Below are 24,366 nucleotides of genomic sequence, written 5' to 3'. Positions count from 1 at the left end.
ATATATTAATTATTAATTAATATGATAAATTATAAAGTAATGAGCTTATGTTGGCTCTCGTTGTAAAATAGACGGTCGGAATAAAGAAGCTGATTTAATGATAATTAACAATTTTACTGAAGTAAAAAGTAAATGTAATTCATTGGAAACGATATATTAAATAAATAAATAAATGAGTGGATAAATATTAAATAGTGAGCGAGCGCATACCACGCCTACAGTAAACTCTACCGGTGTAGCATACACGATAATATTATTATCTAAACAATTTAATGTAAATTGTTATTTTTGTTGAAATAAATCACCACCGTTATTGACTAATTTGTTAATTTGTATTTTACCAGCTCTTTCTTAGTTTTAAATTTTATTTATTTTTTTTTTTTTTATGATATCGGAAGACACTTTTTAATAAGCTTTATTAACTTCGGCTGTAGCTGTAATTTTATGTAAATTATTTATGACAAATTGATAAACTTTAGAATTTTCTATCAAATTATTTTTAAAAAATTAATAAAAAATCTCAATAATTAAGAAATTAAGTTGTATTTTTTTCACTGATAATATTTTTAACGATGTAAGCTCATCCTGGGCTTACACTTATCGAGACCTTTCATTTGAGTACCCACATCAATTTTTCATATATTTTATATATTTATATATATTATATATATATAAATATATGAAAAATATATCAAAAATGCATGTGGGTACTCAAATGAAAGCTCTTGATGAGTGTAACTCTAGGATGAGCTTATATCGTTAAAAATATCGTCAGTGGACAAAATGCAACGTCATTGCTTTATTATTCATTTTTTTTTAGATATAAGCTCATCCTGATGTTACACTCATCAAGAGCTTTCATTTGAGTACCCACATGCATTTTTGATATATTTTTTATATATTTATATATATATATAATATATATAAATATATAAAATATATGAAAAATTGATGTGGGTACTCAAATGAAAGGTCTTAATGAGTCTATTTTTAGGATGAGCTTATATCTTTAAAAATTCCATCGGTTAAGAAATAACGTTGTATTTCGTCCACTGATGATATTTTTTACTTGAAAAAAAATTATTTAAAATTTTTAACTTGAGGTAAAGTACTAATTGCATTTTTTTGGCATTAATTCTTCATAAAAAAACTAATCCTTATTTAAAAAATCAATTCTATCAGATCTAGCTTGAATCATCCGCTCCCTCGCAGCTTTAAACTGCTCTAGCACACTGTTAACAGTATTAATCAAGCTGCCAGAGTTAAATCTCTCCTGAAACTTATATCCTCGATTTTTGGAACTGCTCTTACTCTGCTGAACAATATTTACCCTTAGACCAACAGTTCCACTGGGGACAACCCTGAGTTGTTTTTTGTCCAAGCTCTTACCTTCGTGGTCCCGGGGTATTCCGCAGTAAGCGATGTCTTCCAGCTCAGCAGTTCCACCGGTGAAAAATCTTCTCAGAGCATTGACGACTCCGTAAACCGGTCTCCAAGTTTGTAACTTGAACTCGTAGGACCCAGAAGACGATGGCAGAGGTATTGATGTGTAGCCTTCTATCCGGTACCTAAATAAAAAAAATGTATTTTATATATTTTCTTTCTTCTTTTATTATTACATTAATTTTTATTAATATCTTCATAAATTTACTTAAAGTGACTAAAATTTTGCTTATTCTCTTAATTAATAATATTTATTACCTGGTCCAATTGTCCAGAGAACCGACGGAAATTAACAAATAAGGCCACGAGGGCACATCATACAGACAATTTAAATCAAGATCCAGTGTTATTTCAGCTACGTAACTAAAATGAGCTAATTTATTTATCATTTTACATCGCTGAGTTCTTCCATAGAGTCTTTCGTGATGATTCGTGCTCCAGAATTTTGGTAAATCGATTGTGTATGTAATAAATATCGAATTGTAATTAAAATCACGTGCATCTGTGAAATCTAATGTTAAAAATAAACGTAAAATATTTGCAGGTGGTAATTCGATATCTGAAATATTTTTATCTTGATAGTAAACTTTTGGTATTTCCTGAAACAAAAAAAAAAAAAAAAAAAAAATATATTAAATTATCTTTTGAATTAATAAAAAAAATTTAATTGAAAAATTTTACATGTAAAAATTTTTTACAACATTTTTTTTTATTCTAATTGATTTTTTTTTTTTTTATAAAAATTAAATTTTTTATAAAATACTTTATAATACAAAAATAAGCTGGCAATTTTTTTTTTTTATTTTTTAACAGATAAATTATTATAAAAAATATGTTTTAAAAAATTTTTTTTTAATTTTAACGTGAAATTTTTTAATAAATTTTTTTAGTAACAATTTAATTGTTAAAAATTTTTTTTTTAATTTTTTGAAGTTCAGCGGCAAAAATATTTTATATTTTAAAATAAATTCTTCACTATAAATTTTCTGGAGCATTAAAAATCTCAAGAAAAATCAGCGGACTAAATTTAACAATGAGAACAATTATAAATAAACATTAATTATAATAATAAATAACAGTAATTAATAAACCACCAATATAATGACATTATACTACAATGATAAGACACGGCAATGACTATCATTGTATAAAAACACTTAAAACCGTAATCTCGTGATAGTGAATCCAATTGTTCTCACTTGTTGCTTAAAAATAAACTAAATAATCTCAATTAAAAAAAGCATAAAATTTGAGTAATTTTATAAAAAATAATTCGGTGAGACGAGAAGAAAATTTATTAATTTTCCGAAGTTGGTGCGCTCCAAGTCAAGTACAAGATCGGTCTCGATCTTTTTATATAACACTCAATATCTCGCTTTCGCAATAACAATTTAGCGTCCGTCTTTTTCTTCAGATAATCAAACATTCTTTTACAACAAGTCACACGTGTGTCAGTGCTTGTATCAGTACGCTTAGAAGCTCATACCGGACCTGACGTGCTCATTTATTAATTATTGTCAGTGATTTGATGTCTTTTTACAATTAGTCAAGATGATGCGACAAATATCTGAAATTTCGTATGTAGGGTGAGTAATTTAAAATTAATTAACTATTGAACTTTTTAACGATATAAGCTCATTTTGGAGTTACTTTCATCAAGAGCTTTCATTTGAGTACCCACATGCATTTTTTATATATTTTTCATATATTTATATATATAATATAAATATATAAAATATATGAATTATTGATGTGGGTACTCAAATGAAAGGTCTCGATGAGAGTAACTCCAAAATGAGCTTATATCGTTAAAAATATCATCATTAGAGAAAATACAACATAATTTCTTAATTATTAACATTTTTCAAGATTTAAGCTCATCTTGATGTTACACTCATCAAGAGCTTTCATTTGAATACCCACATGCATTTTTGATATATTTTTCATATATACATATATATAATATATATAAATATATGAAAAATTGATGTGGGTACTCAAATGAAAGCTCTTGATGAGTGTAACATCGGGATGAGCTTATATCTTTAAAAATGTCAATAGTTCACAAAATTTTGCTTAAATTAAATTAATTAATAATTAAAAATTATTTTTTTAAAAAATAAATAAACAAAAAAAAAATACTTGCATCTAATAAATTACTAGTTGCATTATCAGTTTGTGGATCACAAATTGAAACATGCTCAATCCAGTACTCGTAATTCATTCCAATGCTCTCGATGATATAAGCCTCGGCGTTGTTGATATCCGGGTCGATGCTTAGAACTTTGCCGGCTTTGTTGTAAGTCAGCGTGCAGAGAAGAATTTTCGAGGTCTCGGGATCGGAGGAAACTTGCTCCCTATTTGACAAATCCACCATCACGTGCATAACGCTGCAATCCAGGTACAAATAGTGACTGGATCGAATCCTGGAGTCAGTTGGGCTGTTGTCGATCACCTGCTTGTTGTACCGTTCGTTAAACGGCTTGCGATTCTGGATCTCCGGCAAAGCCGAGGCGTTTTTTCTGGATAAAAATGAGCTGTAGTTGCTTGAAGTGACCGCGGTTTTGTCCTGGCGATATGAATCTTCCGCTGTGTAGGTGAACAGCCTGGACCCTTGGACATTCTCGCTGGTAATCAGCTCGTGGTAGTCTTTCTGGAGCTGGTTCTTGCAATTTTTTTCTTCGCTGTAGAATTTCACCTCTGACGAGCTGAAGATCTTCTCTTGCCAGCTTATTGTCTTCTCTTCGGACTCGAGGTAGTTTGAGTCGTGGATTTCTTCCTCATAGTCAAACAGATCCACCAGAGGTGACTTTTGCTGGAGGATTTTTATTCTGAAACAGTTATTTTAGATGTTTATAAATTTTATTAAATTATAGTTCCACATGGCCGGTTCCTGGTAGTTCATTTTATTTGCTTAGTGTAAATATAAACAGTTATGTTTATAAGTTTTACTTTTATTCTAAGAGAAAAAATTTATTTTCAAAAATATTACCAACGTAATAAGAAAAAAAATTGTTTATAATTTTAAATAATTTTTTTTTTTCTCAAAATATTAATATTTTTTTTTTTTCTTTTAAATTTTAAATTTTTGATTTAGTAGAAAATTTTGTTTTTTGATAGTCGGAATTTTTTATCTTTAACTACTGATAGGGAAGTCTCAATTACTTTAATTAATTACAGAGCAATAAAAGTAATTGATTTTTTTATCGCGTGAATTCTAATTATATACATGAGACAAATGGAACAAAAAAAAATCTGATATTTTTTTTTTATTGAAAAATTGACATTTATGAGCTAAAAAATTTAATACAATAAAAATTTTATTTTTGATTAATTTTAAGCAAAAAATTCTAAAAATAATCTATATTATTAAGACAATAAGAATAATTTTGTTTCATTACTAATTTTTTTGATTATTATAACAATTAAATTCTTATAAAAAAAATTCTAGTAAAAAAATTCCACATCTAGTAATTTAAAAAAAAATAACAAGTATAAATTTTTTAAAAATAATTTTTTTTATAATTGATTACTCAAAACTAAAAAATTATCACTTTCTTAATAAATTTTAAGTATTTAAATAAAAATAATTCACTTTTGACTTGGAACTGTCAAATGAAATCTTTAGTAACTCTTTACATATTATTTAAACTAATAAAACTAACAGCTGTAACGTGATAAAAAAAAAAAAAAAAAAAAAAAAAAATAATATTTTCTATAAAAATAAATCCTAAATAAAATTTATAATAATATAATTGCTATAAAATTTCAAAATAATTTTTAATATCTGTCAGCTTGAGTGTTATAAAATTACTTTAATTTAAAATGATCAATCGGCTGGTTGACCCTGTACTCTCCAGCTATTTTTAATTTTCCAGAATTACGCGAAAACATTGTTAGCTGCTAACTATAACTACTTAATTATTTTCTATGAACTAATTATTATGCGGCTGTTTTTTTATCGGTTGCCTAGCAACCTCTACTATGTGCTGCTCGACTTATTCCACAACAAATCTAAAACTATAAACAAAATATAAATTTCATACATAAAACAAGTACATAGATTGTGATAAAGTAGCGCAATTACACTTTGCAAGTTAAAGAAATAAAGTGAAAGGAAATAGGAAGAATGAAAATAAAAATAAAAGATTAATTCTTACCAATGACCCTTTGTTTGACAGCGAAAACATAAACATACTGTACCTATACATGCGAAAGTATATTTGTGAGTAAATATAGGATATTTCTGTGTACATAGTTTGCAATGACACTGAAGTTGACAGATGTAAAAAATTCTTTAGATATTTATAGCAATTAAATTATTGTAAAAAAAAATTAAATTAAAAAGTTTTACATGTTAAAATTAATAAAAATTACAAGTGAAAATTTTTAGAAGAATTTTTTTATTGTAATTAATTTATTTAAAAAATTTTTTAAATTAACAGCTGACTGTTAACTTTAGTATTATAATTTACAATGTACCGGGAATTTCATAATGATTCACAAACTCGGTGATTAAAATTTTATAAAAAGAATCTTCTGTCATTTCTTCTTTGTATTTTTGTAAAGTTTATGTTTTTTATGACAGTTTTGTATTTTAAATTAATATTAATATAATTTATATAAAAAAAAAAAAAAAACCTATATTACACCATAACCTGTGAGAAAAGCAAGCACATTCCTGTAGCTTGTGATAACGGTAAATTGTGAATTTATTTTAAAATAAAATAAGCCCATTTATTAATTTGTTATTTTCTTGATAAAGTTTTGCTAATTTGGAAAATAAAGATAGTGAGAGTGTAAATTATTTTATTGTATAGGTGACTTTGTTATCTGTTGCATAGTTTACAATCTAAGTTAAAGTGTGTGTGACTAGATTTATGTGTATTTGTAAGATGACTTAGTCACCTGTTGGAGTTAGAGTTGACACCTGTCACTTGATAGATTTTTTAAAATACTTTTATCAACATTTAAATTAGTAATAAAATTTTAATTAATTAATTGATCAAATTTAATTTCTTCAGGGGATTTAAAGTGATAAAAATGGTCAACGAGCAGGACCGCGAAGGCCAGGTGATAATTCCTCTGCAGTACAATAACGCGGTAAGTTTTTTTTTTTTAAATGAAATTTTGGTGTTCAATTAAAAAATTTTAATTATACTGAAATTGAGAGACATCTGATCACTTTTATAATTTTGTTGAAAAATAAATTATAGCAAGAAAATTTTATTGAAAATTTTCATCTTTAGAAGCTTTGAAAAATTATAAATAAAATTTTTATGAATAATTTTCTATGCCTAATTTATTTTTCAAGCAAAATCAAAATATTGTCAAGTGTTTGCTAACTTCAGCCTCATAATTTTTACAGCATTGGAAAGGAATTTTTGAAAAGTATGACCTAGATGGTGATGGCAAAATCTCGTATCATGAATTGAAGGAAATGATAAGAGGCTCCAGTTACAATGATGACATTCCTCCGAGAGTTGTTAGGATAATTATGCAAAAAGCTGATTTGAATGATTCTGGATTTTTGGAGTACCCAGAGTTTATTGCTATGGTAAATAAAAGTTTTATTAGTTATTAATAATTAAAAAAAAAAAAAAAAAAATCCTTTTAGATAAAAATTCATTTTTTTTTTTTTTTTTTTTTTTTTTTTTTTTTAAGTCTTAGAAATTTGACATCAAATGATGACTGATTCTCATCAAGATTTACTTTAAAATTTGCTCCCTAATCATGATCCTAAAATAAGCAAATATTGAATAATTTTTAAATAAAAAAAAATTTTTTTATTATAAATTTTTCAATAAAAAAAAATTTCAAAAATTGTCAGATATCTGCTAATTTTATTTTCATTATTAAATCTGACGAATTTTAATTTTTTTCAATTAATAATTGCAAAAAAAAAACTTTCTAAAAAATTAAAAAATAAGCTACAAGTGTATTTTAAAAAGAATATTATTTTAACTTAATACTAAGCTTGATAAAAATATCCAGAAGCGTAAAAATTAAAATTTCATAAAATTGTATGAAAAAAAAACTTTCAGATTCACAGAAAAGATATGCAAGGAGTATTTGGTCACTTTTTAAATCGTTATGTCCATAAAATGGTTCCGCAAAGACTAACATTAGAAACGCAGTACAGCGTGAGACCGTCAGTGGACTTTCCAGACGGAATTTATGAAGAAGAATACAGCTGTAGGCCTCCAGCAATTGCAATGATAATAATATCAATTATAGAAACAATATTATACCTGTATGACGTAATAGTCGACAAAACTCTAGAGGGACCAGCGTCTAAACTGTTTATTTATGACCCTCATAGAAGATACGAGGCCTGGAGGTACCTGACATACATGTTTGTCCATGCTGGGTAAGTTGACTTTAATTAAAAAATCTTTAGACAAATATTTTACCTAATTCATCATCTTGCAGAGTCTTTCACATCGTAGTGAATCTGCTGGTGCAGATAATGCTGGGAATCCCCTTGGAGATGGTCCACAAATGGTGGCGAGTTCTCATCATATACATAGCTGGAGTAGTCGCTGGGTCTCTGGGGACTTCTGTGTCAGACCCAAAAGTCTATCTAGCTGGTGCATCTGGTGGAGTCTATGCTCTAATAACTGCTCACGTCGCAACGATAATAATGAACTGGCGGCAAATGGAGTTCGCAGCCCTCCAGCTGTGTGTCTTTATAATCGTTACCTCTGTCGATGTCGGTCAGGCTATTTACAAGCGATATGTGCTCAACACCATAGACCAGATTGGGTATGTTGCACATTTTGCTGGTGCTATCGCTGGATTACTCGTCGGTATAAACGTTCTTCGTAATCTAGAAGTTCAAACGTGGGAAAAGGCTGTCTGGTGGGCCAGTATTTTTACATACGTCGCTCTTATGACTGCTGCTATCCTCTGGAATATTTTGTATCCTTCTTATTTTCCCCAGTCTATGTATAATTCGTAGTAATTATTATTATTTATTAGTTTCATCGGTATTATTTTTTTACCTGGTTTTTTTTTATTTTTTGTACCTTAGTATAAAAGTATCTGCACAAATATACATATATTTATAATAGTAATAATTATTAATAGTCATAATAAAATAATTTTTTTTCTTAACTATTAAATGTACTTTTTTTTTTTTTAGAAATTTAGAGAAACGCTAAAAAAAAATTTTATACGCCTTCATGGCTCCCCAGACCGACCTCGGATGACATAAGGGCGTATACTAAAAATTCTGTTTTTTTTTTTTTTCTAAGTCCAAAAAAATTTTTAGTTTGAAGAAAAATTTTTTTTGGGGACTGACGTATTTTTAAAAAATTGCATTTAAATTTTTTAGAACTTCTAAAGATAAAATTTTTCAAATAAATTTTTCTTGCTGTAAAAAAATTTTAAAAATTATCAAATGTCTCTAAATTTCATTATCAATTTTTTTTTTTACAATATAAATTAATATATTTATTCATACAAATATCAATTTTTTTTATTTACAAAAAATAATGCATTAAAACTACCTTAAATGAATTTTAATAATTTCATTTGTCCGACAATTAATATTGCATTTATCACAACAAAATGAATTATTATTTACACCCAACAATAGAGCGCTGTGACATACGACATGACTACATGTGAGTTTATACCCACAAATGTCCTTAATTTCACTATTTTTACAACATTTACATACTATTTCATTATCAGGTTCTTTTACAACTTCAGCTTTGCTCAAAGTCTTTAAATTCGACAGTAAAGACTTCAAACTATCTCTAAGATTCTCATCAATAATTATTGACTCATTCAAAACAGCATTTTCAATCGTAGAAGCTTCGCTGTTACTAAAACGATTCATTTCAGTAACTTTCTTGATTTTTTTTGGCAACTTCGGCTTTAAACAGCTGAACCTCGAATAACTGGCAATGATAGGTATCCTGTGACTGGTCTTGATACTTCTTGGTATCGATTTCGTTGATGCAGAAAAATTAATTTTAGAAGCTGATAAACTTCCTTTCTGGCCAGAAGAAATTACGTTTAAATCCACATCGACAGCAGAGTGTCTGTGAGGTCCCAACACCCGAGGGATGTTGTTCAAATCAGCGTGACAATGATTGTCAGTTATAAATTTATCTATTCTACATTTCAATGCTTGAGCGTAAACAGGCCGAAAATTACTGCTGAGACGCAGACCAGTGAATGGATCACTTAATTGTCTTCCCCAGAGCGCTTCATTTTTTCCGTAAGTCTCCAGAGTACTGTAGTCGATTATTTTACCGCTCGGTAAAATAATTGGCTGGATCATCAGGCTGCAAGTTATTGGATCTAAAAATTCCTCAGGTATTTCCAGTGATTTTTTATCGCTTCTGAAATAAATTTAAAAATTTTTTAATTTTAAATTAATAGAATTTTTTTTTTTTTTTTTTAGAAATATCAATGTCAGCTGAAAAACTGTCAATTTTTTTTATTTTTATACCAAATCAACTATAATAAAAAAAAAAAAAAAAATGCTTTTAAAAAAATTTTTTTTTATTTTTGCATGTGGAATTTTTTTATATAAATATATATGTAATATATATATATATATATATATATATATATATATATATATATATATATATAAATATATGAAAAATTGATGTGGGTACTCAAATGAAAGGTCTCGATGAATGTAACTCCAGGATGAGCTTATATATATCTTTAAAAATGTCAATAGTTCACAAGATACAAGGTTATTTCTTAATTATGTATCTAGAGATCAAAAAAATTAAAAAATTTTTTTAAATTCTGTCACTATAAAATATTAGTTAGTGATTAATCTAAAAAATGATAAAAATCTATTTTTTTAATTCTTTGATGAAAATTTAAAATTTAAAAAAAAAAAAAAATTATATTTTTTTGAATTAACAATTCTTATCACACAAAAAAATACATTTTTAGATCTATTTTTGATTAATCTTGTTCACGAATTAAATAACACAATTTTAATGACTCTGAAGTTGACAGATATTAAAAATTTTTTTAGAATTTTACAGCAATTAAATTAATATAAAAAAAAATTAATTAAAAAGTTTCACACGTGAAAATTAATAAAAATTACAAGTGAAAATTTTTAGAAGCACTTTTTTATTGAAATTGATTTGTTAAAAAAATTTTTAAAATTGACAGCTGACAGCTAACTTCAGTATTATCAATTTTAAGATTAAGCATTTTCGAATGCAGCCAAAAAAAAAAAAAAAAAAAAAAAATACTTACGACTGAGGTTTAATTTCAGCATTCTGAATTTCTACAGGCAGTGACACATTTTTACAACAATTAATTTTATCGTTATACTCAGTAAACAATTGATGTATTTTGGAATCACGTCTGACGTAACCCCAAATTTGAATCCTCTTGACAGCTGCTACAGACTTTTGTGTCTTCATGATTGTTAATTTTAAATTATTCATGGAATTGGCAAATTTATGAGCGAATCCGCTGATATATTTAATGGAAAAATTTATATAATTAGTTTTAAGTTGATTAACATCAATGTCATTGCAGCAAAAAATAATCCCACTGTCACTGGGCTCCAAAAATCCAACAGCCAGCTGATTGATGGAATTGTTTCTTAAATTGACAGAAAGTTTGAATCCAGTAGACTTTTGCTCACCGATTGCTGGCCATATTATCACATGACTTAATTTAATAGCGTTTGTAAAATTAAAGTCTATGTTTATGGGTGGATTTATACATGAATAAACTAAAAAACCTCTGTCGTTCTCAGATATTAAATTTTCAATGTCGTAATCATCACAGCTTGGCTTGTCGCACTTAACTTTAGTGTTTAAGTAATTTTTACAAATGTCAATCAACATTCTTATACTATTTATTAATTATAAACAAAATAATAACAATTTTTGTGATCTGTGATATTGTTGTGATCACAAAATAAATTAATTTTACCGTTTTTTTTCGCCCTCTGCTGGCGCTCAATAAACTAAATTTAAAAAAAAATAAATCGGCAAAAAAAATTATAATAAAAAAGTTATAATTAAAATTATGTACATAATTTTAATTCTGAATTAAAGGACTAAAAATAAATAAATTATCCATCAATATTATAAAATATTTATTTTATTCATTCGAATACAGTAAAAAATTTGTTATTATTTATAACTTTAAACTCGTCACAGATAATTTCAATTATTTATTTCTATATAGTTTATTTTTTCACTTTTGTAAATAAATTTTTTCGTTCATCACTTAGCTTTAAAAATATCTCTAACTTAATTAAAATATATCTAGAGGTAAACTATTATAATAACAGGTATTAGTTATATTTTAAATATCAAATAAAAATATATGTGTACGTATGTGAATATATGTAAATACATATGAATAACTACTAATAATTTAGGTAGAGAAATTAGTTCAATCTAATATTCTCTACTCCGTCTTATTTTTTGATGTTCCATTACGGACTTCCGGCTGACGATCGGTAATGTAATTCACATAACCATTATACGAGGGTTTAACATGTCCGTTTTGACTGGGTCGACGTACCGGAAGTAAAGGCAATATAAAAATTGCAGCCAGAGCTAGCAAATGTGGAATCAGGTACAATGACCTAAGATTTAAAATTTAATATTTAATGTTAATTATTAGATTGTATAAAAAAATTAAAATAATAATCATTAATGGATTCTTACTTATAAACATTAAAACTTGGCATAAATTCTAACAGCACAAAGCTGAATGTGAGGTAGGCCATAGCAATACGAGACGCAGTGAATGTCATCGCATCGTAAAAAAATTTCATCGGCTTGCTTCCAATGAAATAGGGCCGGATAGCCCGGCGGACCTGAAATCAATTGTGATAATTATTCTTAATAAAATTTACAAACATTTACAAAAAATATTAAAATTAATTTTGCAGATATTTATTAAATTTTAATAATTTTTTTTTAACAAATAAATTATGGCAAGAAAAATTAGAAAAAAAAATTGTTATGTAAAGAATTAAAAATGCAATTTTTTTTAAATAATTTTTTTAAACAAATTTGTTTGTTAAAAAAACTTTAATTATAATCAGAAAAATTACTTAGTCAAATCGGAGATTACACTGAGTATATAATACACAAAAAAAATAATTTAGTATAATCTGGATGATATTTGATATTTTCTAAAATTTTTAAAAATCAATTAAAAATCTTTAAAAAAAAAAAATAAATTTTTTTCAGCCTTGTAATATTATGCGATAACTCTGAAATGAATCAACAAACTTACGGCACGAGCGGCGTGTGTAAAGAGTGCTCCAGTAGCAAAGGTGAGGTAGTAACCAGGGTAAAATCCATGCCAGAAGGCAGACAAACCATTGGTTGCAAATACTTTAAATGGTCCATTTCTATCGTAGACGATCATCCTCAGCCATCTATTGGTCCCGATATTCCAGGCAGAGATCGCGTCTTTCAGACTCAACGAAAGCTCGAATTTAATGGGATCTACATTGGAGATCAAGTCCCAGCGATCTTTGCCGTTCTCGTCTCGTCCATTGTATCCCATTCCCGAGTTGTTGCATATCGCGTCAGCGAACAGCCACGCGTAGTAATACTTGCAACGTACGAAAATCATTGAATTCATCAGGTACCATATTTTGTAAGCGCTAGTTGTGTTGTCAAGGAAGTCTTGCTCTTTCACTCGCTGGATTGGGTACAGCGAACTGAATGACACGAACAGTACAGCTAATGTCAAACTTGCCGTTATTTTCTTTATCACCGCTTTGGTGGGCGACGGTTCTAGCACGATTTCTTCTGGCTCTTTAGATGAATCATCATAAAATCCCTGAGAAAAAAAAAAAGTAAGTTAAGAACTATTTTTTACTTTAATAAATAAAGTCAGTCAACCGATTATAATAAACTTACGGAAAATGATTTAGCTCCTTTCAACTTAGTTCCGTGGATAAAATCTATGTAGTCACGGTAAAATATTACTGGGCCAGCCATTAATGCTTGAAAGTGGAATATGTAACTGAAGTATTCCAATGTTGTTGGCATTATTTTAACAGCCTGGTGCCGTTGTAAGGGCGTTAAATCTTTTTCTAATCTTGAAAATCCATCGTGGATATTGTAAGCTAAGCCAATTACTTTTTGAGTTATTACCATTAACGGACCTGGACAAAAAATATTGTTATATAAATAATAATAATGACAAGTAATTAAATAAAATTTTTTTTTTAATTATTTAAAAAGAAAATTTGACCGATTTTTTTTTTTTTTTTTAAAAAAATTGACTTAAAAAAAAATTTTTTTTATAAAAAAAAAAAAAAAAATCAACTAAAAAAAAATTTTTTTTTTTGTATTTAACATATTTAAGTATGAAATATTCATGATAATTACCATTACAAAAATTACCGTTAATAAAAATTGATAAATACTTTAATTTCAACACATATTTATATTAAAACATTTAATAATAAAAATAAGCAAATATCACGAGATATAAATAAACGATATTTTAACTGGATGTAAAAATCTAAATATTAAATTTAAAAATATATTATCAGCATGTGAGTTAATAATACTTGGATAAATTATTATCGCAGATTAACTAAGATACTAAAAATATAATGTTTAATTCTATAAGTTTAATAAATATCATACCAGTAATGTCAAGCGTATATGACCCGTATGCATAAATTTGCCGGTAATAATGTACACAAGAAAGGTACCCAAGAGCCAGAGTGAGGACAACTCTGAAATAAAAGTAATAAATATATATTATTTATTTTATTGATTATAATTTTTATATAATTATAGTCATAATTCAAAGTTTAGCAATAGATAACATACCTTTGCACACATCTTGGGTCCTGAGTACGCATTGCAATGAAGCATAATGCTGGTAATCCTGCCAGATGAGCAGCTTGTCTAAAAAATTATAATATAATTAATTTAATTATTTTATATTAATATAACTAATGTAATAAAATTTATTATTAAAATTTTAAAAATAATATTTTTTTTTATAAAGTAATATATTTACATCACTAAAGAGCTTACTTGCCAAAACAAAAGTATCCTAGAAGAAGTCCAATAACAAGACCAAACAGATGTCGGGTCGCTGGAGCAACAAGACCTGGTTTTAAGAAGACTCTCAAAATTCCGGCGAAAAATAGGGCAGTAAACTGACTTAGGACGAAATTTGTCTGTAAAATATAAACAGAAAAATATTAAAATAAAAATGAAAAATGATTAATTATTTTTCTTTAAATTTTTGTAAAGAATTTTTGACGGGAGCCATAAATTTTGTTTAGTATTATATATTTTTTTTTTTTACGGTGCGTTACACGTGACAATCAATATCAGCCTCTACTGAGGCTCAAACAGACCCTTCCAAATGTTTTTCCATTGATAAAACCTGAGCTTTGTTCATGCACATACACACAAGCAGTATGCACATGTGTGTTAAGCGATAAATAGGCAGGAGATGGACACAGACATGGATACAATATAAATAACATTACAGTTCGAAAGTCCTTAAAATATTTTACACTCTTCACGAAAAACAAGTTTTTTTTTTTTTTTTTTTTTTTTTAAATATTATGTCATTGAATTATAAAACAAAATAACCGGCAATAATTTTCAACAATAACACTTTTAAAATTTATTTTTTTTTTAATTTTAAAAATATTATTATTGTTACTCATAAAATATAATAATATGAGTTTTAATACCATACTATTTTAATATTACCACATTATTCACAGTTAACGCATCAAGTAATTTAACACAATTTTTTTTTTTTTTTTTTTTTTTTTTTTTTTTTTTTTACCTACATACAATAAACAATACATAATGCACAATATATTTATATATGTATACATAGATATATAAATATAAAATGACATCCGAGCTGATGCAATTTTTTTAAAAGCATTCGAGCATAAAGTAATTGTCAGAGGTATGAAGTAAGCACGTGGGTGATCTCATGACTCACCAGATTATTGCGTTCAATTAAAAAAAATCAATCTATTTACCGCATCGTTTTAAAATTTTATATAATTTATTATGAACATCTGATAAATTTTTTATCTAATCTTTATATCAAATTAGAAAAAAAAAAAAAACAACTTTAAAAAAATTATTTTATTAGTTTAAAAATCAACCACTCCTTTTAATAATAATAAATATTAATTTTCAAATGATAAATTGATCTTTTTTAAAAATTTTAACGCGAAAATAAAATTTCAAGCAGCCTTTCATAATCTTATCATTTAATCATCTGGATAAATATATAAATATTGATAAAACCTTACAGAAATTTAATTAATACGCCTTTTTTTTTCTTTACAGGTCGATGATCAATTTTGCACCAAATAAAATAAATAATAAATTTAAAATCATATAAAATACAATGAAAATTAAAATAGTCGACATCTAAACTTTTTTAGAATTTTTTTTATTAATAAAATTATTACAAAAAAATTAAATGATAAAATTGCACATTATTTTTTTTTTGTTAATTCAATTAACAAAAAAAAAAAATTTTTTTTTGCTGTCGGCTAATTTTAGTTTCATTGAAAATTAAGTTAGCCGACATCTAAAAATTAAAAAAATTTTTTTTTACTGAAAAAATGATTACAAAAAAATAAAAAAAAAATTTTTTTCAATTGTAAAAAACTGTACGTGCAATTTTTTAAAAATATTTTTTTTCTAATTCAATTAAAAAAAAAAAAAAAAAAAAAAAAAAAAAAAATTTTTCGCTGTTGGCTAACTTTATGATAATAAAGTTTTTTTATAGTAAAATAAAATAATTAAAAAAATTTTTGGATGTCTGCTAAATTCAGTATACTAAAAACAATATTAGAGTAAAATAATTCGCACAAATAAATATAAATAATAAATTTACCTGATCAACAGGTAACCCAACAGTATCAGAGAGTTTTTCAAAAGTATGAAAACCCGTATAGAAATCTTCCTTAATCGCTGGCATGGTCACGATCACGATCACAGTTACGTTTCACGATCACGGTCTTCAGCGAACTGATGTCAGATATCTGTACTGCAATTGCGAGCAGTGTAGTGGGATTGTGCGTTGATGATGATGATGATGATGATGATGATGATGATGATGCTAAACTACACCAAATATAAAACACTACACACTAGACATGCTATGTGGTATCGCCTGACGCAGAGTCCTCTCCTCACTCAAACCTCAAGCACAGTACAGCGTACAGCGTACAGCATACAGCGTACAGCTTGGAGCTTGGATAAACGGCAGGGATTCATTTCCATTTCCCATTCGGTAACATGAAAGACCAACAGATACTGAGAGAGCCAGACGTTGATGCCGGTGGGAGGAAAAAGGAGACAGAAAGCGAGATTTCTGTTGAGTAGAGAGCAGCACGTTGCGATACGAGTTGAGACACTATTTCAGGGACGAGCATTTATTTATTCCCCTCTTCATATCAATAATGTGCGTATGCTTCACTCGCAAACTGTACGCAGGCTTCCTCGCTTCTTCCTATGACCCTAATATACAAATATAAAACTTTAGTCCTTATATATATGTTAATTTGTATATAAATAAAATAAATTCATTCATACATTACATTATATTGAGTTTAAGTGGCTAATTTCTCACTTGTATGCATTTGTTTATTTCTTTTTTTGCCTGTCAATTTTTTTCTTCTTCTTCTTCTTCAACAAATACATACTAATAATTGCACTCATAATTACAGGCATTTAAATTTATCCACTATTTTTATGATCAGAGTTAATGGAGCTCAGAACTTACCACTTTTTTTAAAATACTAAAGTTAGCCGACATCTAAATAACTTTAGATTTTTTTTTAATTATTACGGAAAAATTAAAATAAAAAATTGCACATGTAAAAAATTTGAAAAACTATAAGTGCAATTTTTTAAAAATATTTTTTTTTTATTATTAATTCAATTAATTTTGCTGTCGGCTAATTATAGTTTCATAGTTAGCCGACGTTTCTAATTTTTTTTTTTTCCATTTATTCAATTGAACCAAAAAAATATCTTTTCAAAATTGCACTTAAAAATTTTCAAGTTTTTGACAAATGAAATTTTTATTTTTATTTTTTTGTAATAATTTTTTTAATGAAAAACAATTTTAAAAATTTTTTTATTAAAAAAATTATTACAAAAAAAAAAAAAATTTTTTTTTTATTGTAAAAAAATTAAAAACGTCGGCTAACTTTATTATTATTAATTTTCATCATTTTTTACACTAAACAGTTAAGATACTGTTGTACTGTTATTATTATCATTAAATTTAGAACAAACTTTCTTCGCCTTATTTAACTAGGCGCGTGCATTGGAATTTATTTAGCGAGTTATTCATAACCGGTTTAATTTATAATTTATAAATTTTAAATTCAAACAAATAATTTTCTTTTGAATTTAAAAATAATATATCAGCATGATTGCTCCAGTAATAACTAGCTAGCAAATAAATAAAATAAATTAATAAATTTTTCCACTTCCTCGTCTTCTTTTCTTATTATTATTATTATTATTATTATTATTATTATTATTATTATTATTATTATTATTATTATTATTATTATTATTATTATTAAAATAGTTATTGTGTCTGGTGCGTTGACATTATAATTGAATACTTTAACTGAATTGACTACTTAAATATTTATTATCAATAATAATCTCAAGTGATTATTTACAGTCAGTAGAATAATACGCGAGTCAGGTACGCGATTAAAATAATTGTCTTTTAATAGTCAATTACTCTTAACAACGGCGAGATCTTTATCAAGTTCGTTAATCTTAAAGCGTTTATCACATTTCTGATTGATTATACTCAACTTTAACTATTTACATAATTGCATGTTTGTTAAATATTGCACTATGGGTATTACTGGAATTATAATTACAGTAATAATTAAAAGTATTACCCAAAATATTGATCTATACATCTAAATATATATATATATATATATATATATATATATATATATATATATATATATATATATATATATATATATATATATATATATATATATATATATATATATCTGTAAATTGATTATTTTTTACCGGGGTTGTCTAGTCTTTTAAATATTACTGGTTTACTTAATTGATATTTTATGAAGCTTTAATTTAAATCCTAATAATTCTGACAGGACTCCTGAGAGCGCTGACAGCAGCACGACTTTAGTTATCGTATACAGATACGGATTAGCTGATAGACCAGAAATTTTAAATGGACTTTCCAGTTCCTGAAATTAAAAAAAATTATTATTATTATTATTATTAATATTATTTAGTAATTTTTAAATAATAATAATAATAATAATAATAATGACCTAAAAATTACTATTAACTTACCTTTATTAAATCAGCAGCAAGTTTAAGCACACTATTAGCAACGGTCAATTCGTCTTTCTTATGAGGTTTTTGCTCAATTTGTAAGTAAAGATTTATTTGCTCTGTAATTAAAATCGATAGGTTGCGATATTTCTTATTTATCTTAGTGCCTAAAGTCATGAACCTTAGGATATAAATCCCGAGGGTAAAACTCCAGAGAAGCGCTTCGATGTTGTATCTCGAGTGTAGGCTTTCTAAGTCCTGTGTTTAAGTATTTAATTATAATTAGTAAGGTAAATATTCTAGATACATTCACTATATTCAAACATAGTAATCAACTAAATTGACTTACTTTAATTAATTCTAAGCTGACAAACGATAATAAGAGCAGTGTTACAATAAAGACAGCCGAGACTATTACGTCAACAGACCTCTGAGGTCCTCGTCTCTATAATAATTAATTCAGTTGTTAATTAATTAGACTAATATACTCACATTGTTCAAAACTGTTATTTTTTTTTCAGTTAAATATTATTTGTGTTAATTTAATTAAAATTTTAATTTTTTAATAAATTACCTTCAGATAGGACCTAACACTCAGCCAAGTTTTAATATTTCTGACTTTATTTAATCTAAAATGTGGTAAATCAGACTTCCTTGCGCGTCTGGATGATGTTAAATGTGAAAATAATTTAGCATACAGTAATCTCTGCTTAAAAGTTCTCTCAGCGACGGCGAGGAGAAAAAATAATAAGCAGGAAAGTATTAATCTCTCAAATGACAAAATCAGGACAACAGTTCGTTCCTAAATTATATATATAAAAAAAAAAAAAAAAAAAAAAAAATAATTAATTACAACCCTGATAGCCACGTTTTTAATTTTAAGATTTTTAAACAAAAGTTTGAGTTAAGGTGGCTATCGGGGAATTTTTTAACTTTCTATAATCGATTGATAAAATTATTAAATTACCAGAGAGTTCTGCCAAATGAAACATCAATAATCTCTTTTAAAAAATCGACATAAATATTGAAATCAATTAGAGTTAAGTCTACAACAATCCCGGTGGAATTGCCAATTTCGGATCCAAAATGATCGCTGAGTCTTCTCAGCGCTGGTATCACAGCAAGTATTATTGAGAGCACTAGTCCTCCGTAGAAATAATCTAAGCTCTCGGGCATTGACTCTGCTCGTGCTATTATTGCTGAGCTTATGTCTAAAACCGATAATTCGGCTTTTTTTATTTCTCTCCTCGTCCAAAGTGTGCAAGTCACTAAACATAAAAAAATATTAGCAATAATTTAAAATTTGTAATTTATCAATTTATCATCATACAAGTAATTTAAATGAATAAAAATATTTTACCTCGGTCAGATGTCATACAACTTGAGCTCAATAAAATAGAAGGCGGTAGTTCAAATTCCCAAGAGAAAGGATGCTCGACAAACTCACCGTAACTGTAATTACTGTCGCTTTGAGGCTGGGACTCATCAAGATCCGAGCTTAAAAATTAATTAAATTTATTATAAGCAAATTAATAAAGTTAAATAAAATAATTGTTTATTATTATTATTATTATTATTATTATTATTATTATTAGTACCTATAACTACAGTCATCGCTGTTGGTAGTAACTCCCATCCATTCAGTAGCAGATGTTGTTACTTCAGTCAATTGATTTGTCCCAGTTTCTTCACACTCACCTTCTTCTTCACTCTCAAATTGCTTTACACTCTCCATTGGTTTTGATGAATTAATATCTTTGCTCTGGAAATTGTCAAACAAACTTTATCAATTTAAATCTTAATTTATTTCTCACAATAGCTTTAATCAATTCAAGTAAATAACTACACACTTCGCATGGTTCTGCTAAATTGTCGTCGTTGGTCCTCGAAACGTCTAGAGAAATATCATTTGTCAATTAATTAAATTTATCTGAACTTAATAAATATTAGTAATAATATTTATGTCTGTCAATTGATAGTATTGAATTAAATTATAATAATAATAATACTATTGACATTTTTAAAGATATAAGCTCATCTCGATGTTACTATCATCAAGAGCTTTCATTAGAGTACCCACATGCATTTTGATATATTTTTCATATATACATATTTATAATATATATATAAATATATGAGAAATTGATGTGGGTATTCAAATGAAAGGTCTTGATGAGTGTAACATCGGGATGAGCTTATATTTTTAAAAATGTCAATAGTTCACAAGATACAAGGTCGTTTCTTAATTATGTATCTAGAGATAGAATATTTTATTAATTATTTTTTAGTCCTTAAAATCTAAATAATAATCTAATAAATTAATTACCAAGATTTAAGATACGTGAACTTTCACTAGAATTATTTACAAGCTTCACATCGCTACTAGAGGATGTAACAACTTCCGGTTTAATCTCTTCATCTTTCGGAACTTGAGGCCGTAAACTAGCCCGATCATTGTCACTGGATACATACCCATTTAAACTTTCAAATCCATCGTCATCCTGATGCACACCATCAACATTTACATTAACATTCGTACCATTAACAGCTAGCCTTGATCTATTTACAACTGACTCCTGGATCGGCGTTGACGTAGTCACACGTGACATGTCTAATTCTTGTGATGAACTCGGAATTTCCTAAAAAAAAAAAAAATAATAATTTCTTTAAAAAATTTAATTTTAATATTAGCAAAAAAAATGACATTAAAGTCAGCTGTCACTTGATAATTTTCTAATTCTTTTGACAAATAAATTACTTTTAAAAAAATTGCATTTATAACTTTTTAAAATTTCTACATGTCAATTTTTTGTTCTCATTTTTTTGCTATAATTTATTTGTTAAAAAAATTATTAAATTGATTCTCACGCAATAAAAAACTTACTCGTCCGGGAGTTGAAGGATCAATACAAACTTTTTTAGCGAATCTCACTGAGGGTGAAACGCTGGAATAATTTTTAGCATTGCCTTTATCACAGCAAACAGTCTCTTGTGAAGTCTTGTTAATATCACTTCCCATACAATGGCCACGCTGCAGATTTCGCGGTCTCAGTTTACCAGGCCGGGTTCTTTCATGACGAGACCTTCGCGCACGTGACCGGTTTATGCCGGTAGAAATTGTCGGGTCTGAATTCGTCGACACTATTTGCGAGTGCACCGTACAGAGGAGGAACATCATCGCCACCGGCATCAGAACTTCAGTCAACGATACAATCTGTAAATTAATAACAAATTGCAAAATCTCAGCAGATATTTCGATAAATAATAAACGAACATATAATTACATCAGAGTCATTGAAGTTAGCACCAGCGATAAAAATAATAATATTAAAAATTTGTAAACTGTAAAGCAAAATAAATAGTAAGAATATTCTAGAACTCGTTTGTTGGATCCACCAACTCTTGTAAAACGGCAGTAAAATTAATCTCTTGACAGCCAACCAGGTCACTGTTATCAGCCCATGCTTTGGCTTGGCTTTTGGGAATGAAGATCCTAAAACAATTAATCAGTAATCAGATCTTATTGTTGCTTAATTAACAGCTATTGATGATGATTAGATAATTTAATTATTTAGTTACCTCGCACCAAGTCCACGTCAATAAATTCTGTTTTTAACTTCGCTGTTCTCATTGGAACATTATTCAACCCACTAAATATTCTCTGCTCCACTGTTTTCTCCCATTGCTGTTTGTCATACGTTCCTATTTTTTTTTGGTACCTTTAATAAATAAAATCACCATTAAAAATTGATGTTTTTAAAGATATAAGCTCATCCCGATGTTACACTCATCGAGACCTTTTATTTAAGTACCCACATCAATTTTTCATATATTTTATATATTTATATATTTTACAAATACCATATGTATATATATATATATATATATATATATATATATATATATATATATATATATATATATATATATATATAAAATATATAAAAATTGCCTTGTCCACAAATTTTTGCTTATTCTCTTAATAATATAGATTAATCTTACTGAAATTGAGAGACATTTGAACGAATTTTAATTTAGCAAATGTTTAATAATTTTTTCATTAAATAATGATAGCCAAAAAATTTTACATGTAGAAATTAAAAAAAAAATAATAAATGCAATTTTTTAAAAATAATTTTTTGGCATAAATTCTTTTGCTAAATAAAATTAAAAAATTGTCAAGTGACTGCTTACTTTAATATCATGACATTTGATCATTTTTTCAACAAATAAATTATGACAGGAAAAATGTATTTAAAAAATTCTTTCTTTAAAAATTTTTAAATATAAAAATGCAATTTTTAACAAATAATTTTCTAAGTTAATTTAAAAAAAAATTTTTTTCAAGTGTCTGATAATTTCCGTGTCATTAACAATGACAGTTAATACTAATAATAATAATTAATATTTACCAATAAATCAAGTCATTAATTCCCATCGTTAGTTAAAATTAAAAAAAAATTTATCGTTCCACTTGAAATTAACTTGACCTTTAATTATTAAATATTTACCAAGTGAAAATTGTTAATTAAACACTTAGTTTCCAAAATATACTCCGATAATGAACTGACAGCTGATAAAAATAGTCTTGGTAGTTGATGCAGCAAAAACTTTGGTGGTAGCTTGATAAAATATTCAATATCATAACGCAACAATGACTATTATTAAAAAAAAAAAAAAAAGAAAAAAAAATTAACGAGTAATTATTGCAGCTACGGTGATGTAAAAAAACACTAGCGCTCGGACTACTACTCGTGAAAGCCAGCTGTTTATTCTGATAATTATCAGAATGTATGTTTTGTATTTAATTTCCCACTCTTGAATCCACTGCAATCACCCCCTTCCACTTTTCTTTATTTATTTATTTTTATTTTCTCCGTACAAATATTAATAAAATTTCGCGGTTAGGTGTCACCTCGCTGAAGACATCTGACGGTAAAAAAACTGTGCGCATGCGCGTACTAAATTTAAAATACACTCTCGAGTTCTTGCATTTTATAATTCGTTTACTTAATAATTAATTTAATTGACGATCCAATAATTACTTTAGTTAATTAAATACCGCAAGAAATAATTGATAGAAAAAAGAAGAAATTTAATATTTCGTTTCTTAAAAGTAATTTTTCAATAAAAATTGAGATGCTGACAAAACAAGGTAAAAAATTGAATAATACTAAAGTTAGCCGACATTTTTAATTTTTTTTTTTTTTTTTTTTTTTTGTTTTTTTCATTTATTAAATTAGAACTAAAAAATATCTTTAAAAAATTCCACGTATAGTTTTTCAAATTTTTTACAAGTGAAATTTTTTTTTTTAATAAAAAAAATTCTAAAAAAAAATTGCACGTGTAAAAAATTTGAAAATTTCATCTTAATTTTCATAAAAATTGAAACTGTTATTGTAAGGACACTGAAGTTAACTGACATTCAAATTTTTTTTTATAATTTTATAGCAATTAATTTATTATGAAAAAAAAATTTAATAAAGAAATTTCACATGTGAAAATAAAAAAAAAATTATTAGGGAAAATTTTTTAAATATTTTTTTTATTGTTATTGATTTGTTTTAAAAATTTGAAAAATTGACAGGTA

At 26.7% G+C, this 24,366-nt stretch overlaps 5 protein-coding genes across 10 annotated transcripts; 1 reads left to right on the top strand and 4 right to left on the bottom strand.

Moving 5' to 3' along the window:
* Window positions 1–805: 805 nt before the first annotated feature.
* On the bottom strand, window positions 806–5,517 carry Mks1 (Meckel syndrome, type 1). 3 transcript variants are annotated; one of them, XM_074251946.1, is made up of 5 exons: window positions 5,258–5,517; window positions 3,590–4,274; window positions 1,702–2,042; window positions 1,390–1,568; window positions 1,175–1,312 (listed from the first exon to the last, which is right to left on the bottom strand). In XM_074251946.1, exons 1-5 carry the CDS (start codon window positions 5,335–5,337, stop codon window positions 1,308–1,310), a joined length of 1,290 nt encoding a protein of 429 aa, XP_074108047.1. In that variant the 5' UTR covers window positions 5,338–5,517; the 3' UTR covers window positions 1,175–1,307. The 3 variants fall into 3 exon arrangements, with proteins under 3 accessions (XP_074108045.1, XP_074108047.1, XP_074108046.1); XM_074251945.1 differs by having other exon boundaries at window positions 1,192–1,315; XM_074251944.1 differs by having other exon boundaries at window positions 806–1,568.
* On the top strand, window positions 2,735–8,427 carry Rho-4 (rhomboid-4). Of its 2 annotated transcripts, none has more exons than XM_074251949.1 (5): window positions 2,735–3,029; window positions 6,468–6,546; window positions 6,812–7,000; window positions 7,488–7,813; window positions 7,876–8,427. In XM_074251949.1, exons 1-5 carry the CDS (start codon window positions 2,995–2,997, stop codon window positions 8,402–8,404), a joined length of 1,158 nt encoding a protein of 385 aa, XP_074108050.1. In that variant the 5' UTR covers window positions 2,735–2,994; the 3' UTR covers window positions 8,405–8,427. The 2 variants fall into 2 exon arrangements, with proteins under 2 accessions (XP_074108050.1, XP_074108051.1); XM_074251950.1 differs by lacking the exon at window positions 2,735–3,029 and adding an exon at window positions 5,778–6,142.
* Window positions 8,428–8,587: 160 nt separating this feature from the next.
* LOC141533207 (RING finger protein 37) lies at window positions 8,588–11,421 on the bottom strand. Its single transcript, XM_074251947.1, has 2 exons — window positions 10,687–11,421; window positions 8,588–9,797 (listed from the first exon to the last, which is right to left on the bottom strand). Exons 1-2 carry the CDS (start codon window positions 11,286–11,288, stop codon window positions 8,951–8,953), a joined length of 1,449 nt encoding a protein of 482 aa, XP_074108048.1. The 5' UTR covers window positions 11,289–11,421; the 3' UTR covers window positions 8,588–8,950.
* Window positions 11,422–11,554: 133 nt separating this feature from the next.
* Window positions 11,555–17,163, bottom strand: Oys (lysophospholipid acyltransferase 6). Of its 2 annotated transcripts, XM_074252207.1 has the most exons (9): window positions 17,022–17,163; window positions 16,321–16,946; window positions 14,472–14,617; window positions 14,262–14,339; window positions 14,073–14,164; window positions 13,335–13,582; window positions 12,700–13,254; window positions 12,123–12,274; window positions 11,555–12,040 (listed from the first exon to the last, which is right to left on the bottom strand). In XM_074252207.1, the coding sequence occupies exons 2-9, from the start codon at window positions 16,402–16,404 to the stop codon at window positions 11,860–11,862; spliced, it is 1,536 nt and encodes a 511-aa protein (XP_074108308.1). In that variant the 5' UTR covers window positions 16,405–16,946; window positions 17,022–17,163; the 3' UTR covers window positions 11,555–11,859. The 2 variants fall into 2 exon arrangements, with proteins under 2 accessions (XP_074108308.1, XP_074108309.1); XM_074252208.1 differs by lacking the exons at window positions 16,321–16,946; window positions 17,022–17,163 and having other exon boundaries at window positions 11,556–12,040; window positions 14,476–14,617.
* On the bottom strand, window positions 16,715–23,675 carry Phtf (putative homeodomain transcription factor). Of its 2 annotated transcripts, none has more exons than XM_074252204.1 (14): window positions 23,189–23,675; window positions 22,356–22,495; window positions 22,061–22,269; window positions 21,661–21,990; window positions 21,103–21,415; window positions 20,627–20,670; window positions 20,375–20,538; window positions 20,137–20,273; window positions 19,744–20,044; window positions 19,351–19,579; window positions 19,126–19,221; window positions 18,795–19,034; window positions 18,504–18,685; window positions 16,715–17,252 (listed from the first exon to the last, which is right to left on the bottom strand). In XM_074252204.1, the coding sequence occupies exons 1-13, from the start codon at window positions 23,212–23,214 to the stop codon at window positions 18,536–18,538; spliced, it is 2,379 nt and encodes a 792-aa protein (XP_074108305.1). In that variant the 5' UTR covers window positions 23,215–23,675; the 3' UTR covers window positions 16,715–17,252; window positions 18,504–18,535. The 2 variants fall into 2 exon arrangements, with proteins under 2 accessions (XP_074108305.1, XP_074108306.1); XM_074252205.1 differs by lacking the exon at window positions 16,715–17,252 and adding an exon at window positions 17,642–18,321.
* Between the last annotated feature and the right edge of the window lie 691 nt (window positions 23,676–24,366).

Source organism: Cotesia typhae, unplaced genomic scaffold (assembly GCF_013202065.1).
Source record: "Cotesia typhae breed Kobodo isofemale line unplaced genomic scaffold, CoteBio_Ctyphae contig_83, whole genome shotgun sequence".
Taxonomy (NCBI): Eukaryota; Metazoa; Arthropoda; class Insecta; order Hymenoptera; family Braconidae; genus Cotesia; species Cotesia typhae.
Note: the sequence above shows the minus strand (reverse complement) of the source record. Positions and strands in the feature narration are given on the sequence as shown.